At 42.5% G+C, this 17,532-nt stretch overlaps 1 protein-coding gene across 5 annotated transcripts in view; it reads left to right on the top strand.

Annotated features, from left to right (window-relative positions):
• Positions 1 to 16,658: 16,658 nt before the first annotated feature.
• The window catches only part of dync2i1 (dynein 2 intermediate chain 1), a 15,785-nt gene continuing 14,911 nt past the window's right edge, over positions 16,659 to 17,532 (top strand). For 3 of the 5 annotated variants that reach the window (XM_083542651.1, XM_083542650.1, XM_083542648.1), the window contains exons 1-3: positions 16,659 to 16,810; positions 16,998 to 17,051; positions 17,164 to 17,532. The exon at positions 17,164 to 17,532 is cut by the window's right edge and continues 436 nt beyond it. In XM_083542651.1, coding sequence (XP_083398777.1) covers positions 16,691 to 16,810; positions 16,998 to 17,051; positions 17,164 to 17,532 — 543 coding nt within the window. In that variant the 5' untranslated portion in view covers positions 16,659 to 16,690. The remainder of the gene's footprint in view (positions 16,811 to 16,997; positions 17,052 to 17,163) is intronic. The other 2 variants (XM_083542649.1, XM_083542652.1) reach the window with 2 other exon arrangements.

Genomic DNA, 17,532 nt, shown 5'->3' with positions numbered 1-17,532 from the left:
TCAGTGAGATACTCACACATACTCAAACACTCAAATACACTGAAGCCCACTGAAACACAAACACACACACTCAAACACACTCGAACATACAAGTGACGCACAAACACACTGAACATACATTTGGAAACACACACACATACACAATCAAACACACTCAGCGAGAGAGCAAGTGCTTGGTTTCTCTCCAGGTGCAGACACAGACCAAGGAAGAGACACAGTCTCCCTTCAGTTGAACTTGGAGACCCAAACCTGTTCCAGCATTGCATGCCCCTTTGTACAAAGCCAGCTCCATAAACATCTGCTTTCCAGGGGTTGGAAATGTGTGGAAGACCCCCTGCTATAGAGCTCCAGCACTAATGAAATGAATGTGAATGCTGACAGCACCCCAGGAACCTCCTCACTTCATCTCGGCTACGTCAGTACCTGACTTTACTAATGGCCTTGTGGACAATCTCCACAAAATCTAGTGGAACATCTTTTCAGAAGAGTGGAGAATAATATGAGCAAATGGAGACGTAGAGTGGAATGAGATCCCAGCTTGTTATTGGTTGGTGAAGGGAAAGTCTGTTTATAGCTGCTATAACGTACATGAGAAACGTTTGTCCTAACATCTGTCAATCAACTGGAATGGAATGGAATAAACCATTGTTCATTATTTTTCTATCAAAGTGCTGACACCAAAGGTTTTTTTGCCTGGTGTCTGCTGGCAAGAGGACGGCGTTACGGTTTAAAACGAGTGGAGCCAGGGAACACGTGTCGAGCTGTTGTTCCACGGAAACACTGGTCACCTTGTGGAAGGAATCAAACCCCACAAAGATCAGTGATGCGCAGAGGATCAGTTGGGATCTAAACTTAGACTCGGTCATGCTGGGGCAGTGTGTTTACTCAGCCATGTCGGGACGAGTTTAGCTCCAGCGGGAAGCGCTGCTCTGCTGAGGATCGGGTGAACTGGACATGCTCAGGGCAAACGCAGGACGTCTGGCAGACGTGTAGATCACATTTAGTTCTCACTCTCCAGTGTTCTGTAGTGTTTAAAGACACCCAAATGATGTCACCCAAATGAGGATGGGTTCCCCTTTTGAGTCTGGTTCCTCTCAAGGTTTCTTCCTCATAACATCTAAGGGAGTTTTTCCTTGCCACAGTCTCCACGGCTGCTCATCAGGGATAAATACACAACATTCACCTTAACTGTTGATTTCTGTAAAGCTGCTTTGAGACAATGTCCATTGTGAAAAGCAAAATAGAAATAAACTTGACTTGAAACCTGACACGTGGGCCGGTCAGGACCGTCTCTGCATGGCTGTAAATCAAGACGTCTAAATGAGACTCAGGTGAAAGGCAGAGAAGCAGGTATGAACGTGTCGTTTGGACATCGGGAGACGTGATCGTTGCCACGTTCGCCTTGCTGTCATTGTGTTTTGTCCAATTATCTAAGCAATTCATGCCAGAAAGGTCCAATCAAACTGAATAAAATCGAGACGAATGGAAACAGAATGGAAGGGAAGGGAATCGCATTGAATGGAATAGAATAGAAATGAACTGGATTGAATGTAACTAAATGAAATAGCCATAAAGAAAATGAAAAATTAATTAAATGAATTCAATTCAATTGAACAGAAATGAACAGAAGGGAATACAATGGAATTGAATTAAATTGTGTTGGATATAATGAAGTAGATTTGTAATGAATAGAATAGAATAGAATAGAATGGAATTGTAGCCTTTCCAGTACATTACACAATGAAACAAAAGGTAACACAAAATGACACAAAAACACAAAATGACACAAAAACACAAAACTCACTAGGACATTGCATAAAGTGGACTTGTGCAAACATTTAGTGCAACAACACAACACAATGACAATACACACTGACAGTGCAGCACTTATACATAAACGGATTTAATGAAGTAGAAGTACATGGAACTAGAATGCGATATAATTTAATAGTAAAAAACTGAAGTGAATGAAATTTAATTAAATAGAATTTAAACGAATGGAATTAAATTAAAAAGAAATGAACTGGAATTAAACTGAATTAAATAGACTGGAAAGGAATTGAATGAATAAAAAAACGAATGGACTGGAAATGAAGGATTAAGTGGAACTGAGTGGAATGAAATTGAAAAGAATTGAATTGAACAGGAATTAATGGAATAAAATTGAATTGTATTGAATAGAGTGGGATGGAAAAAATAGAAAATTAATGAATATTTCTTAAAATGAATGGACTGGAATTGAAAGGAATCTAAATAAATTTTATTGCTTGGACATTTATGAAAACGAATGAAAATTTATGGAATTTACCAGAAATTAATGGAAGTGACTTGACATGGAATTAAATTGAATTGATTGAAATTCATTGAAATTGAGTGGAAGTGAACAGAAATGAGAAGGACTGGAACTGCAGCATACTGAATAAAATAGAATTAAATAAAGCAGTGTGGTGCTGTGACCGGAAACCACACAACACTGTCCAATAAAATCATTTCATATTCATAAATCTGGCAACATTTTCATGCAGTTCTGTGTGTTTGTCCAAACTGTAACTAGCTGTCCAAGATGGTGGACGAACACACACACACACACACACACACACACACACACACACACACACACACACACACACACACACACACTGTATCTTTATAGAGCTTATTTTGCAACTACAAATAGAAATTTTATTGAAATAAAAGAGTTAGAATTTTTAATTTGAACCTGCAGCAGTCTGAATGAAATAAAACTTGAGGAGGCGGAGCCAGACCTTGAAATCTGATTGGCTGCGTGGTCAGATTTTATTCTATAAAATTCATAAAATTTCACCTCAGAATTTTTTACGATCAAAGGAATTAAAGAATGAGGGAAAGAAAAAGAAACGTTTGATGATGTGATTCAAAACTTTTTCTACGCAGATGTTTAGACACAATTGAATGTAATTATACAGTATAACGTATTGGAATTGTATTTGTGCGTAAGTATTTACCCCCTCTTGAACACTACTTCACAGTGAAGCATGCTGGTGGGAGCATCATAATAAGTTTAAGGGTCTCGGCCCTTTCGGCTTCTTGGTGTTTAGATAAGTAACTCTGGGCTCTTACAGGAACACGTGTGATTTTATTGAGGTCACATGACTCGAATTGCACATGATTTAATGGTTCAATCACTTTTAATGTGAACGCAGGTCTCACATCAAAGCAGTGAAGTGCGAATTACTATCAATCTGGATTATTGAGTATTGATTGAGGACATGTAATCCTGATAAAACCCATTCCAGATTCAGTGTGTAATGCTCACGTTTAACTCACGTTTACACACACACACACACACACACACACACACACACACACACACACACACACACACACATATATATATATATATATATATATATATATATATATATATATATATATATATATATATATATATATATATATATATATATACAGTAAATTTTGGGTATTTGAGTCAGCTGACTGATGCTGTGACAAAAACACAGCTGTAAAGAATGAACCTTGAAGGTCAATGTACAGAGAGAGAGAGAGAGAGAGAGAGAGAGAGAGGGAGAGAGAGAGAGAGAGAGAGAGAGAGAGAGAGAGAGAGAGAGAGAGAGAGAGAGAGAGAGAAAGACTGAGAATGATATATGGCCATTTTTGTCTGCCCGACTCCTGATGTACTTAAACCAAGAACAAAACTCTGAAGAGTAAAATTCACATTAAAAGAGCTTAAACAGCTGAAACGGTGACTGTAACCTGGAGCAGTGAGTAAAAGCGTAAAAACAGTTTCTCTCTGTGAACAGAACGGACCGTCCTGAAAACATCAGGGTTTAAAATACAAATAAAAGAGTTCACAGAGATGATGTAAAATCCTCCACTGGAGGTCGGCAGCTTTTTTGGTGGTTTGTACAGTGTCTCCACTCTGGTTTAATATCATCATTAACACCAAGAACATTTTTCCACTGAGGGTCCACCCTTCCACTCAGTTTATTCTTATTTAAAACCTTAACACAGGCCTGTAGAACAGCTTCCCTGACACTGTCCCAAAATTCATCTCCCCTTCACCCCTGCACTCCAGGAGGGGACCTCCACACCTGTCAAGGTCGGGAGCAATGTCCAGCTGGGCAACGGTTTCCTCCTCTGCAGCAGCGCTCTAGCTGATTGTATAGTCCTTCAGCTCTGCTGTGAATGTGGACCTCAAGCGATGTAGGAGCTGGTTGGGCGATGCACAGGGACCGGAGTCCTATATGTGCTTCCAGGTCTGTCCCTGCGACGGTAACCAGCTCCCGGTGTGTGATGATATTTAAGAAGATCATAACTATGGACAGTGTAAGGGTATTTACACCGGAGATGTCCAGAGGACCCGGGGGCTTCTCCAGCAGCCAGAGTGTTCCACAGCTCTTATTCCTTTTTTTTTTTTTTTTTTTTTTTTTTTTTAGAAAATGTCCACAGTTTAAAATGTCTGCTGTAAAAAATAATAATCCAGAGAGATCCAGTGCTTTTGTGTGCATTTAAAACAAAGTTCTGTTCTCCCACACTGTTTAAAAGTTTACTGGCTGCTGTTATCCATATCAGGTTCCTGGGCCTAGTTAGGAGTCTCTGGATGAACTGGAGGCGAAAGGCTGCAGTTCGGCTGGCGAGATGAACCAGCCCTTGTCCCCCTTCCTCCTTGGGCAGATAGAAGACACTCTTCGGAATCCACTGCAAACCATCCCAGAAGAAGTACACAGAGCCTGGATGTTCGCTAGCAGGTTTGGTGGCGGATCCACACATGCCAGCTTGTTCCATAGAGACGACGTGGCAGGTTGTTGTTCACCAGCATTCGCCCCCTGTAGGACATCTTCGGGACCAGCCACTTCTAACCGCTCAGTCGGCCCTTAATGTGCTCTACAGTGCCCTCCCAGTTTTTATTTAAAAACTCATGACTCTTCAGGTAGACACCCAAGTACTTAAAACCCCCTGTTTTCCACACCAGGCCTCCCTACTCCCCAACTAAATTTGCTTCACTTTTTCCCTAGTTTACTTTCGCTGATTATAAGTCTTTTATAACATCATTTAAAACATTCACATCAGTCTGGGATCCCACCATTATAGCCAGATTATCTCTATACGCTGAGAGGTAAAGTGAAGCATTGCTGTGTGGAATATTAAAACCAAAAAGATGACTTCTAAGGTTGATGAAAAAAGGTTTATTAGCTAGAGTGTACAGCGTTCCTGACAGTGAACAGTCTTGTCTTATCCATCTGTACACGCTAATAGGGGCACATAAACCACCATTAACCTTCAGTACACTCTCAACTTCACTGTAGAGCACCTTCATTATGACTATTGAAACCAGGGTTGAACCCAAAGCTTTCCAGAACCTTCCACAAGTATTCGTGCTCAACCCGGTCAAAAGCCTTTTCCTGGTCTGGGAAAATAAGACCAGTCTTCATGCCCAATAGCTTGGAGACGTCCAAAATGTCACGAACTAGGTACACATTATCCAATATGGCACTACTGGCAGGCACACAGTACGTCTGGTCCTGGTAAATGATCTGTTCTATCACCTTCTTCAATCTTGATGCTAATGATTTTGAGAGCAGTTTGCAGTCAGTGCACAGTAGTGAAACTGGGCGCCAGTTCTTCAGGTGGGTCAGTTCTCCTTTTTTTGCTCATGAATTTCAGTGGGCTTTGACACGAGTTCCCCTGATGCCGTTCGCACAGCATGCATGAATCTTTTCTGTCCATTCTTTTGTTCTAAACTGAAGAAGAACTTAAAAGGAGCATCCGTCTCAGTGACGCTTTTAAAGCATTAGTGGACCAGCGCCCCCTGTGCTGCAGTGTCCAGCAGGTCATTCATTTTGGCTTTTTTTAATTTTAAAAGGCTTCAATATGCCCTTGATTTCCTGTGGCCTCCAAACGCTGGAGTTCCACTGTCTTTATCTCCAGAGCGTGCAGAGATTTGGCAATGTCTCTTTTGACATTGAGAGGGTACTGTTGACAGAATTCTTTGATTTCTGCTTTTGTAACATCCCACCACTGCTGCAGGGGGATAAAAGCTGCCTTCTCCAGTTTAATACAATTCCATAAAAAAATGAAAGACTCTGTGAAATTAGCTTATCTAAGACAGCAGTGTTAGGCGCTCATATTTCTCTGTATGTCACAGAGATCGTGGGCCTCTACCAACTCCCACAGGTGCTTTCGGGAAGCTACATGAGGTTCTGCATGATTTCTGTCTATATTTTCTGTGGTACAATTAAAATCACCTCCCAAAATTAAAAACTCTGCAGTGCTGCAGTTTAAAAAAACATTATTGAGTTTGTCTCTCCACTGCACTGGTGGGAGCATCCACAAAAATAAAACCAAAAACCTCATTCTCATAAAAAACGCTCACTTTTAAAAGCCTGCCGTTTAAAACTTCTGCAGAGTAAGAAACAGGAATAAAATTAGGAGCCACCACCACTAAGTGACGTGAGTTAAAATTGCGAACCCGTCCCACTTGTTCACCCAGTCAACAGCATTACTGATATCACTGTGGGTTTCCTGTAGCATAGCAACATCAACATCTGACGTTGCGTCTTCACTGTGGGATTCAGGTTCCTCCACCTTCATGTCTTTCTTTGCCTGCTTTTTCCTTGTCCCTTGCCTCTTTTCTTTCTTTCAGTCGGTACTTTGAACAAGTGCTCATCTTCCATCTCCTTGTCTCCCCCGTCCCCTTGCACTGGTGTAGTGACCGGTGTCTCCTGGTGACAGCTCTGCACCTCTCAGGCAGGTCCAGCACTGTGACTTTTTCAGTTTCACAAGGCCTCTCCTGGCCCGGTTTAACCAAGTAGGGCTTCTCCTGGTTCAGTTCAGCCAAGCAGGGCTTCTCCTGGTCCAGTTCAGCCGAGCAGGGCTTTCCTGGGGTCGTTATGTCACTAATGGACCTCTGGTCTGCAGTCTGAGCTTGGGGCTCACACTCCCAAGGCCCTGGTACAGCAGCATTCCCAGGGCTTTCAGCAGCGGGCCGAGCTGTGGCTGGGTCACTTTGTCTCTCAGGACAGGTGTGGACAAGATGCACTTTTTGACCACATTTAAAGCATTTGATTTGATGAAGCAGTAGAAATTAAGATATTGTAGTCAAACAAACATAATTAGTTCCTCAAGACCTATATTCAGAACCTTAAAAACCATCCTGCTGAATGACACTAAGTGCTTGACCAGTGGGGACTTACAGCCGAGGGGGATTTTCTTCATTCGCCCGTACCGAGACAGCTCTTTCAGAATTGCCCAATCACTGATAAAAGGTTAGATAACATCAAGCATTTAGCAGAAGAACTGAGGGGAGAAACCAGTATACACTCATTATTAATAACAATTCCTTTCTGAATCAGTTTATTCACTTTGTCAAGATAAAAAAAAACCCCACAATTGCACTGTTCATACGGGAGGCAGAGACAATATTCGCTAACACACACACACACACACACACACACACACACACACACACACCACCCGCACACCGTGCCGGCGAGTCAGACTCTAACACATCCTCACGCTCGGAGATGCCATGCTGCACACACACAAACGCACACACACATATACGCCGTATGCACACACACACATTTATTCCGTGATGTTGTACAGAAAAAATATTGCGACAAAACGCTGAAAAATGTGACAACACACCAACCGCGCTCTCCCTTCCAGAGAAAGAGAGAGAGAGAGAGAGATAGAGAGAGAGAGAGAGAGAGAGAGAGAGAGAGAGAGAGAGAGAGAGAGAGAGAGAGAGACAGAGACAGAGAGAAAGAAAGATATTGGGAGAGAGAGAGAGAGAGAGAGAGAGAGAGAGAGAGAGAGACTGAGAGAGACAGAGGCTGAAAGATTTTGAGAGGGAGAGAGATAGAGAGAGAGAGAGAGAGAGAGAGAGAGAGAGATAGAGAGAGAGAGAGAGAGAGAGAGAGAGAGAGAGAGAGAGAGAGAGAGAGAAAGAAAGATATTGGGAGAGAGAGAGAGAGAGAGAGAGAGAGAGAGAGAGAGAGAGAGAGAGAGAGAGACTGAGAGAGACAGAGGCTGAAAGATTTTGAGAGGGAGAGAGATATTTAATTTCTTTTTTCTATTAAAACTATTATATCTTTTAACTATTTTTGTATATTTTTTATTTTAAGACTCATTTTTTTATCATTTCATCTTCTCCTGCTTATCCGTAATTCGGGTCGCGGGGGCAGCAGTCTAAGCAGATTCCCCAGACACTTCTCCGTGTCCAGGGATCGGGCTGTCAAGGCCCCCGCCTTCGACTGCTGCCCGATCCTCTCAGCACCGGTCCCTTACGGTCCCTCCTGCAGGTGGTGAGCCCACGGAAAGGCGGCCCCACGTCGCTCCGACGTCACGGTCCTTGATTTATTTTTCTTCTAAGGGTCCCCTGGAGCATAGAGGGTTAAGGGCCTTGCTCAAGGGCCCAAGAGTGGCAGCTTGGCGATACCGGGGCTTGACCTTCCGATCGGTAACCCAGCGCCTTAACCGCTGGAGCCACCACTCCCCCATTTTTTTTTTAAGACTCTGTATAGTTTATTATACTGTTATAATTGTTATATTATATAATGGGTATAGTTCATTGTGATTTCTGTTGTTATGTGTCTGTAACCTTTGATTTTTAAATCTTGAAAGAGAGAGAGAGAGAGAGAGAGAGAGAGATAGAGAGAGAGACGATAGAGACTGAGAATCAAAAACTGAGTGTGTGTTCTGCTGTACACTTTTGAATCTAAAGCGAATCCTCAGACACTTGGTGTGTTGACGATCGTTGATGTTGACTTCAGAGGAAAAACTGTGTCACTTTCCCTTTAAGAACTTTCCTTTTGAAAACTTGACATTTTTTACAGCCAGACATGTATTTTTATGGACATGAGTTGTGTACCATAAAGAGATCTGAGCATGATAAATGGTCATCAAGTCACCTGATGAAGTGTATTAAAAAAGTCTAAAACCTTCCCAGACCATACTGTACCTATACACTCACAAGTTCTAAACATCTACTCATATACACTCATCTAGCAGTTGATTAGAAATGCTTATTTCTTCAGGTGACAAGGCCACTTCTAGTCTACTACATCTGTAATCAGCATGGCTTGGAGTGGAAGCTCTCCTGCCCTCACTCCTATTGGACATGATGAATTGAAACGGTACCCCAGGACTCCTCACTTCACCCTACATCTGTATCTGACTTTATGTAGACAAATCTTTCCAAAATCCAGTGGAACATCTTCCCAGAAGGGTTTCACATCAATTCACAGTAATTCCATTGGAAAACCCACACTGGATAGAACCAGTGTGGTTCTATCACACTTAGGTTCTTCTATTGTTCTTCAGACTTGGGTACCTTCCATAGGGTCATCAGGCTTTCTGTTTCTTTTATTCTTCTTCATTAGACAGTTTGAGAACAGGGTTAAAGATTGTGGAGAATTTGAAGTCGGGAAAGAGGAAAAAAAAAAAATGTCTTGACCATCAACCATTGCCTTAAGTTCCTCTCGATCCACCTGGTTTTTGCATGCTGGTATACCATAGGGAGACCACCAACCCTAGGGGGGGAGGGGCAGGGTCTCAATTTGGTGCTCTATTTCCAGAATGTGTGTGTTCTGGGTGTTCTTACTTACATCGACTTAAATTTATGTCATTTATATAAGGGGCCTAATTTAGGAGCCCATCCATGTCCTCAGTAATAACTTAGTTAACTGATGCAAAGTAATTTGGAGCAGATAATTTCTTTGTTATTTTAATAACTAAATAAATAAATACAATACAATACACTGACAGAATCCTGAGCACCACCTGACCTCGTGCTCCAAAAGTCCAGCTCGAGACAACAAGCTGAGAACAAGACTCGACATTTCCAGTTTTAGAACGGATCGCTTGCACGGCCGGAAATCGAGACATCCTTCATGACACAAAGCATCTGAGCTGGAGAACGTCTCAGTGTCCGATGCCACTTTATAATCAATCCCTGTTGTATGTATTATATTGCCAAAGGTTTGTGGACACCATGGACAGCGCCCCATTCCACACTGAATCCCCATTGCCTTTACAATAACCTTCACCTTTCTCAAAGAGGTTCTACTCGATTTTGTGAAGATTTGTGCTCATTCAGACATAAAGTTAGGTATGCTAAGTGAGGACGCCGGGGCTCTATAGCAGGAGATCTTTATGGAGTCGGCTTTGTGCACACGCTGGAACAGGTCTCCAAGTTCAAGTGAATGGAAAACTCCTGCCACTGCATTCTATATACAACAAAAGTGCCCACCTTCAATTTTGGGGTCCTGATAAGTTGGATGTCCCAATACCTTTGACCAAATATAGAACTAAATCATGAACAGTGTAAGAAATAGGAGTTAATTGTAGCAACAGAAAAGGTTCTTCACAGCACTAAAGGGGAACTTTGGAGGAACCAAAATGGTTGTTAAGAATGAAGAAACCAGGAAATGCATCAAAGAGCCATTCAGCAAACACTTAATACCATAAAAACTATTTTAAAATGAAAATCTAAAATGGTACTTCTACACTCTTCAAGGTGCCATGAAGAACCAAGAAGTTTTGTTTCCACCATTGTGCCCTAAAAGAACCTTTTTTTTTTTTTGTGCCAAATTGCACTATTTTCCACTCCAAAGAGCTCCACCTCAGGAACCATTTAAAAAGTACACTCTTGTTCCTCAAAACACTCAATTATATTCTTTAAAAAGTGGTTCTTTGGAAAGTTGAAAAGGTTCTGCAACATGTTAAGGTTCTTTGGGCAACAAAAAATGATTCTTCTCTTTCTTCAGTGAAGGAAAATAAATGATAATGTGAGAGTGATCTTTGATTAAAAAAATAAAAAATTAAATACTAAGACTTCGAGGCTGAGAAATATTTGGAGAAGCATCTCAGCAAACTTCTGGACATTTTTCTGGACATCGAACACTTTATAAGAAGTGAAAGTGTGTGTCTCTCACCCATGAAGGAAGCTCGGTGGCGTCCAGGGTGCCCTCGTCTCTGCTCCACTTCTCCTCCTCCACTTCGTCCATACCCATGCCCATGGACACGCGGCGCTTCTCCTGCTGCTGGAGGAATTCCAGCGCTCGGCTCAGTCTGAAGATCTTAGAGCCCGTGTTCCTCCTCCAGAAGAAGAAGATGGCGAGTCCGATCAGTAACCAGCTGACGCTGAACTCGAAGTATCCGAGCGCGTACACGGGGAAGATGAGCACGAAGGCTCGAGCGAAGCGCACCCAGGTCCGCGCCACGCGCCCGGCGGAGGAGGAGGATGAGGATGAGGGTGGAGATGAGGTCGGTGCGTCCTGCGCGCTCGGGTCCCCTGTGATCTCGGTCTCCCCGTGAGGATGAGGACGCAGTGGAGGAAGAGGAGTCTCGGTGATGGTGGAGGTGCTGCTGCTGATCTTCGGCGCCGCATCATGCGCTCCTGGAGCTCCGTTTCTGCTCATGCCTCCTGCCCCAACTGCACCCCCCCCCTCGCTTTACACTGCCCCGAAGTTTCTCTCGGTTCCTACACACTCTCGACTTTCACCACGAGCTCACGTCAGTTCGTCCATTTTCTGTTTGTCCTTCACGTGCAAATCACGTTCGGTGTTAAAGATCAGACCGAGAACGAGAGTCGGAATTCCTCGCCATTGTGTCGCACGCTCCTGCACCGTGCGCACGCGTGTGTGTGTGTGTGTGTGTGTGTGTGTTTCTGCGTACGTCTATTTTCTTCGCTAAGACAGCAGCTGCTGAGCGCACACGCGCGCCAAAGATGAAGCGCACGCACGCACACACGCACGCACGCACGCACACACACACACACACACACGGCTCACACGCTCCCCCTGGTGCTCACCTACTGCAGGTAAACTCGCGCTACTCAGACGGGATTAGTTGCGCACGTGGAAATCCATCCCCCATAAAAATCTGTGAGATCAGTCATTTATCACAAGTCTGGAAAAGTCTCCTATATATAATATATGATGATTCCTGTCAGGTCCAAATTATCTGTGGATTATTGTTTTCCAGTTGTGGAGGCTTGGCGATGCGGCGACTCTCACATTATTTAGGTGATGTAAAGTGATTTATGGTGATGTAAAGTGATGTAAGTTACGTAAAGTAATGAGGTGATGAAAAGTGATGTAAAGTAATGTGAGGTAATGTAGAGTGTGATATAAAGCAATTTACAGTAATGTAAAGTGATGTAAAGTAATGTGAGGTGATGTAAAGTGGTGTGAAGTGATGTAAAGTAATTAGGTGATGTAAAGTAAGGATGTGATATAAAGTGATGTAGGGTGGTGTAAAGTGGTGTGAAGTGATGTAAAGTAAGGTTACGTGATGTAAAGTGATGTAAGGTGATGTAAAGTGGTGTGAGGTGATGTGAGGGGATGTAAAGTGATGAGGTGAGTTCAAAGTGATGTGATGTAAAGTGGTGTGAGGTGATGTGAGGGGATGTAAAGTGATGTGACGTAATGTGAGGGGATGTAAAGTGATGAAAAAGTGATGTGAGGGGATGTCAAGTAATGTGAGGTGATGTAAAGTGGTGTAAAGTGATGTGATGTAAAGTGATGTGAGGTGATGTAAAGTGGTGTGAGGTAATGTGAGGGGATGTAAAGTGATCTAAAGCAGTGTGAGGTGATGTGAGGGTATGTAAAGTGATGTGAGGTGATGTGAGGGGATGTAAAGTGATGTGAGGTAAAGTGAAGGGATGTAAAGTAATGTGAGGTGATGTGAGGGATGTGAAGTTATGTTAAGTGATGTGAGGTTATGTGAGGGGATGTAAAGTGATGTAAAGCGGTGTAAGGTAATGTGAGGGGATGTAAAGTGATGTGAGGTGATTTGAGGGGATGTAAAGTGATGTGAGGTGATGTGAGGGCATGTAAAGTGATGTAAAGTGATGTAAGGTGATGTGAGCTGATGTGAGGGATTGTAAAGTGATGTAAAGTGGTGTGAGGTGATGTGAGGGGATGTAAAGTGATGTGAGGTGAGGTGAGGGGATGTAAAGTGATGTAAATCGGTTTGAGGTGATGTGAGGGGATGTAAAATTATGTAAAACGGTGTGAGGTAATGTGAGGGGATGAAAAAGTGATGTAAAGTGGTGTGAGGTGATGTGAGGGCATGTAAAGTGATGTAAAGTGATGTGAGGGTATGTAAAGTGATGTACAGTGGTGTGAGGTGATGTGAGGTGAAGTGAGGGGATGTAAAGTGATGTGAGGTGAGGTGAGGGGATGTAAAGTGATGTAAAGCGGTGTGAGGTGATGTGAGGGGATGTAAAGTGATGTGAGGTGAGGTGAGGGGATGGGGTGTAATGTGATGTAAAGTGGTGTGAGGTGATATGAGGGGATGTAAAGTGGTGTGAGGTGAGGTGAGGGGATGTAAAGTGATGTAAATCGGTGTAAGGTGATGTGAGGGGATGTAAAGTGATGTGATGTGGGGGGATGTAAATTGATGTGAGGTGAGGTGAGGGGATGTAAAGTGATGTAAAGTGTTGTGAGGTAATGTGAGGGGGTGTAGAGTGATGTGAGGTGATTTGAGGGGATGTAAAGTGAGGTCAGGTGAGGTGAGGGCATGTAAAGTGTTGTAAAGTGATGTAAGGGGATGTAAAGTGATGTAAAGTGGTGTGAGGTGATGTGAGGGGATGTAAAGTGATGTAAGGTGAGGTAAGGGGATGTAAAGTGATGTAAATCGGTGCAAGGTAAAGTGAGGGGATGTAAAGTGATGTAAAACGGTGTGAGGTAATGTGAGGGAATGAAAAAGTGATGTAAAGTGGTGTGAGGTGATGTGAGGGCATGTAAAGTGATGTAAAGTGATGTGAGGGTATGTAAAGTGATGTACAGTGGTGTGAGGTGATGTGAGGGGATGTAAAGTGATGTGATGTGAGGTGAGGGGATGTAAAGTAATGTAAAGTGATGTGAGGGGATGTCAAGTGATGTGAGTTGAGGGGATGGAATGTAAAGTGATGTAAAGTGGTGTGAGGGGATGTAAAGTGATGTGAGGTGATGTGAGGGGATGTAAAGTGATGTGAAGTGAGGTGAGGGGATGTAAAGTGATGTAAATCGGTGCAAGGTGATGTGAGGGAATGTAAAGTGATGTGATGTGAGGGGATGTAAATTTATGTGAGGTGAGGTAAGGGATGTAAAGTGATGTGAGGTGAGGGGATGTAAAGTGATGTAAAGTGGTATGAGGTGATGTGAGGGGATGTAAAGTGATGTGAGGTGATGTGAGGGGATGTAAAGTGATGTGAGGTGATGTGAGGGGATGTAAAGTGATGTGAGGTGAGGTGAGGGGATGTAAAGTGATGTAAAGTGGTGTGAGGTGATGTGAGAGGATGTGAGGGGATGTAAATTGATGTAAAGTGTTGTGAGGTGAGGGGATGTAAAGTTATTTGAGGCGAGGTAAGGGGATGTAAAGTAATGTGAGGTGAGGTGAGGGGATGTAAAGTGATGTAAAGTGGTGTGAGGTGATGTGAGAGGATATAAAGTGATGTGAGGTGATGTGAGGGGATTTAAAGTCATGTAAAGTGTTGTGAGGTGAAGTGAGTGGATGTAAAGTGATTTGAGGTGAGGTGAGGGGATGTAAAGTGATGTGAGGTGAGGTAAGGGGATGTAAAGTGATGTAAAGTGGTGTGAGGTGATGTGAGGGGATGTAAAGTGATTTGGGGTGAGTGGATGTAAAGTGATGTAAAGTGGTGTGAGGTGAGGGGATGTAAAGTGATGTAAAGTGGTATGAGGTGAGGTGAGGGGATGTAAAGTTATGAAAAGTGTTGTGAGGTGAGGTGAGAGGATGTAAAGTAATGTGAGGTGATGTGAGGGGATGTAAAGTGATGTAAAGTGTTGTGAGGTGATGTGAGGGGATGTAAAGTGATTTGAGGTGAGGTGAGGGGATGTAAAGTGATGTGAGGTGAGGTAAGGGGATGTGAAGTGATGTAAAGTGGTGTGAGGGGATGTAAAGTGATTTGAGGTGAGGGGATGTAAAGTGATGTAAAGTGGTGTGAGGTGAGGGGATGTAAAGTGATGTAAAGTGGTATGAGGTGAGGTGAGGGGATGTAAAGTGATGTAAAGTGGTATGAGGTGAGGTGAGGGGATGTAAAGTGATGTAAAGTGTTGTGAGGTGAGGTGAGAGGATGTAAAGTGATGTGAGGTGATGTGAGGGGATTTAAAGTCATGTAAAGTGTTGTGAGGTGAAGTGAGTGGATGTAAAGTGATTTGAGGTGAGGTGAGGGGATGTAAAGTGATGTGAGGTGAGGTAAGGGGATGTAAAGTGATGTAAAGTGGTGTGAGGTGATGTGAGGGGATGTAAAGTGATTTGAGGTGAGGGGATGTAAAGTGATGTAAAGTGGTGTGAGGTGAGGGGATGTAAAGTGATGTAAAGTGGTATGAGGTGAGGTGAGGGGATGTAAAGTGATGTAAAGTGTTGTGAGGTGAGGTGAGAGGATGTAAAGTGATGTGAGGTGATGTGAGGGGATGTAAAGTGATGTAAAGTGTTGTGAGGTGATGTGAGGGGATGTAAAGTGATGTGAGGTGAGGTAAGGGGATGTAAAGTGATGTGAGGTGAGGGGATGTAAAGTGATGTAAAGTGGTGTGAGGTGATGTGAGGGGATGTAAAGTGGTGTGAGGTGATGTGAGGGGATGTAAAGTGATGTGAGGTGAGGTAAGGGGATGTAAAGTGAGGTGAGGTGAGGTGAGGGGATGTAAAGTGATGTGAGGTAAGGGGATGTAAAGTGTTGTGAGGTGAGGTGAGGTAAGGGGATGTAAAGTGATGTGAGGTGAGGGGATGTAAAGTGATGTGAGGTGAGTTAAGGGGATGTAAAGTGTGGTGAGGTGAGGTGAGGTTAGGTAAGGGGATGTAAAGTGATGTGAGGTGAGGTGAGGGGATGTAAAGTGATGTAAAGTGTTGTGAGGTGAGGGGATGTAAAGTGATGTAAAGTGATGTAAAGTGTTGTGAGGTGAGGGGATGTAAAGTGATTTGAGGTGGTGTAAAGTGATTTCCCTTTGGGATCAATAAAGTATTCTACAATAAATAAATAAATGATAAAGTGATGTGAGTTGACGTCACCTCACATTATATCACATTTCATTTGTATATAATTACGAAAAACATAATTGTACATGCTATTAAACTTTATTTTATTTATTTTTAATGTATTTATTACTTTCTTCTTGCTTTTTTGTATTTGTTTTTTTTCATGTTTACATGTTGGACAGTGGTAAAAAGCATTCCACTACATGTTTTTCTCTGAATGTTTATGTGACAAATAAAATCTGAATTTTAATTGGCCAAATATAGTTCCAAATATATGACTAATAATTACATTATTAAAAAGAGTAAGAGAAACACAAGCAATTAAATAAATGCTAAAAGAATATTCTTATCTCGAATATTATATTTAAATATATTAATCTAATGAATAATTATTGATTGTATTTATTTACAATTATTAAATAATAACTATCTATTTAATACAACTAAAAGTACAACATAAAGTATAACAAAAGTTAAAGTATATGTTTCATTCATGAATCAAATATTTAACAGCTTGATTTTTATATAAGAAAATAAGTTCATCAATTACTTAATAAAAAAAAAAAAAACAACATTTTTAGATCAATGATCGACTCTGACGTCTGTGTCTTTATGGCAAGTCCACGTGACCACGGTCCGCGTTCTGTGCTCGATTGCTTCTTCCTGGTTGCTAGAACGCAGTAACTACGGGGGGAATCGGTGAGTGCGCATGCGTGGTAGGCTTCTCGGCCGGGTGTCATGGCGTTCCGCGGCGTCAACACACAGAAGTAACGGGGGGTTTTGGAGAAGGACAGAAGAAGTGAAGGGGTTCGTGATGTTCTCCGGGAAGGTGAGGAGCTCAATATCATTTAAACATTATTATACCCTGGAAAATGGGATGTTTATGGCGTTATAAAAACTTAATTATTTGTTTATATTTATATAAATTTGACCTTTTTATCATTTTAATGTTAGGAATAAAATGTAAATGTTTAATAATGAGGATTATGTGGCTTTTTTTTCTTTCTTTGTGTCAGAAAATCACCAGAGAAGACACCTGGAAGCCTGATGATTTAATAAAACATATACAGGTAACATTACCCACAATGCCGTGCTGTGATAGAGAACGATGCAGCAGCGCTTTAGTCCTCCGGTCTGTCCGGCGCTGTCTCCTCGTCATCTACACTGTCTTATCGTTGACAGATTCGAGAGGAAGACAGCAGGAGGACAGAGACGTCTCACCGAGACCCCGAGAGGGACAAGAGGAGGCACAGGGAGGAAAGTGGGCGCAGAGGAGAAACGAGGGATGAGCGAGAGAGAGACCGGGCTGAGACTGAGTATCAGAAAAGAGAGAGGTATAAGAGCAGGGATGGAGAAAAGGAGAAAGAGAGAGACAAAGGTAGATCGAAAGAGAGGGATTTAGAGAGGGAAAAGAGGAATAGGGAGAGAGAGAAGGAGAAAGAGAGAGAAAAAAAGGACAAGGAGAAGGAAAGAGAAAGAGAAAAGAGGGACAGGGAGAAGGAAAGAGCCAAGAGGGACAGGGAGAAGGACGGAAAAACGAAGGATGGGGAG

Source organism: Silurus aristotelis, assembly GCF_946808225.1.
Source record: "Silurus aristotelis genome assembly, chromosome: 5".
In the NCBI taxonomy this organism is placed as follows: Eukaryota; Metazoa; Chordata; class Actinopteri; order Siluriformes; family Siluridae; genus Silurus; species Silurus aristotelis.
This window is presented reverse-complemented; position numbering and strand designations above follow the sequence as displayed.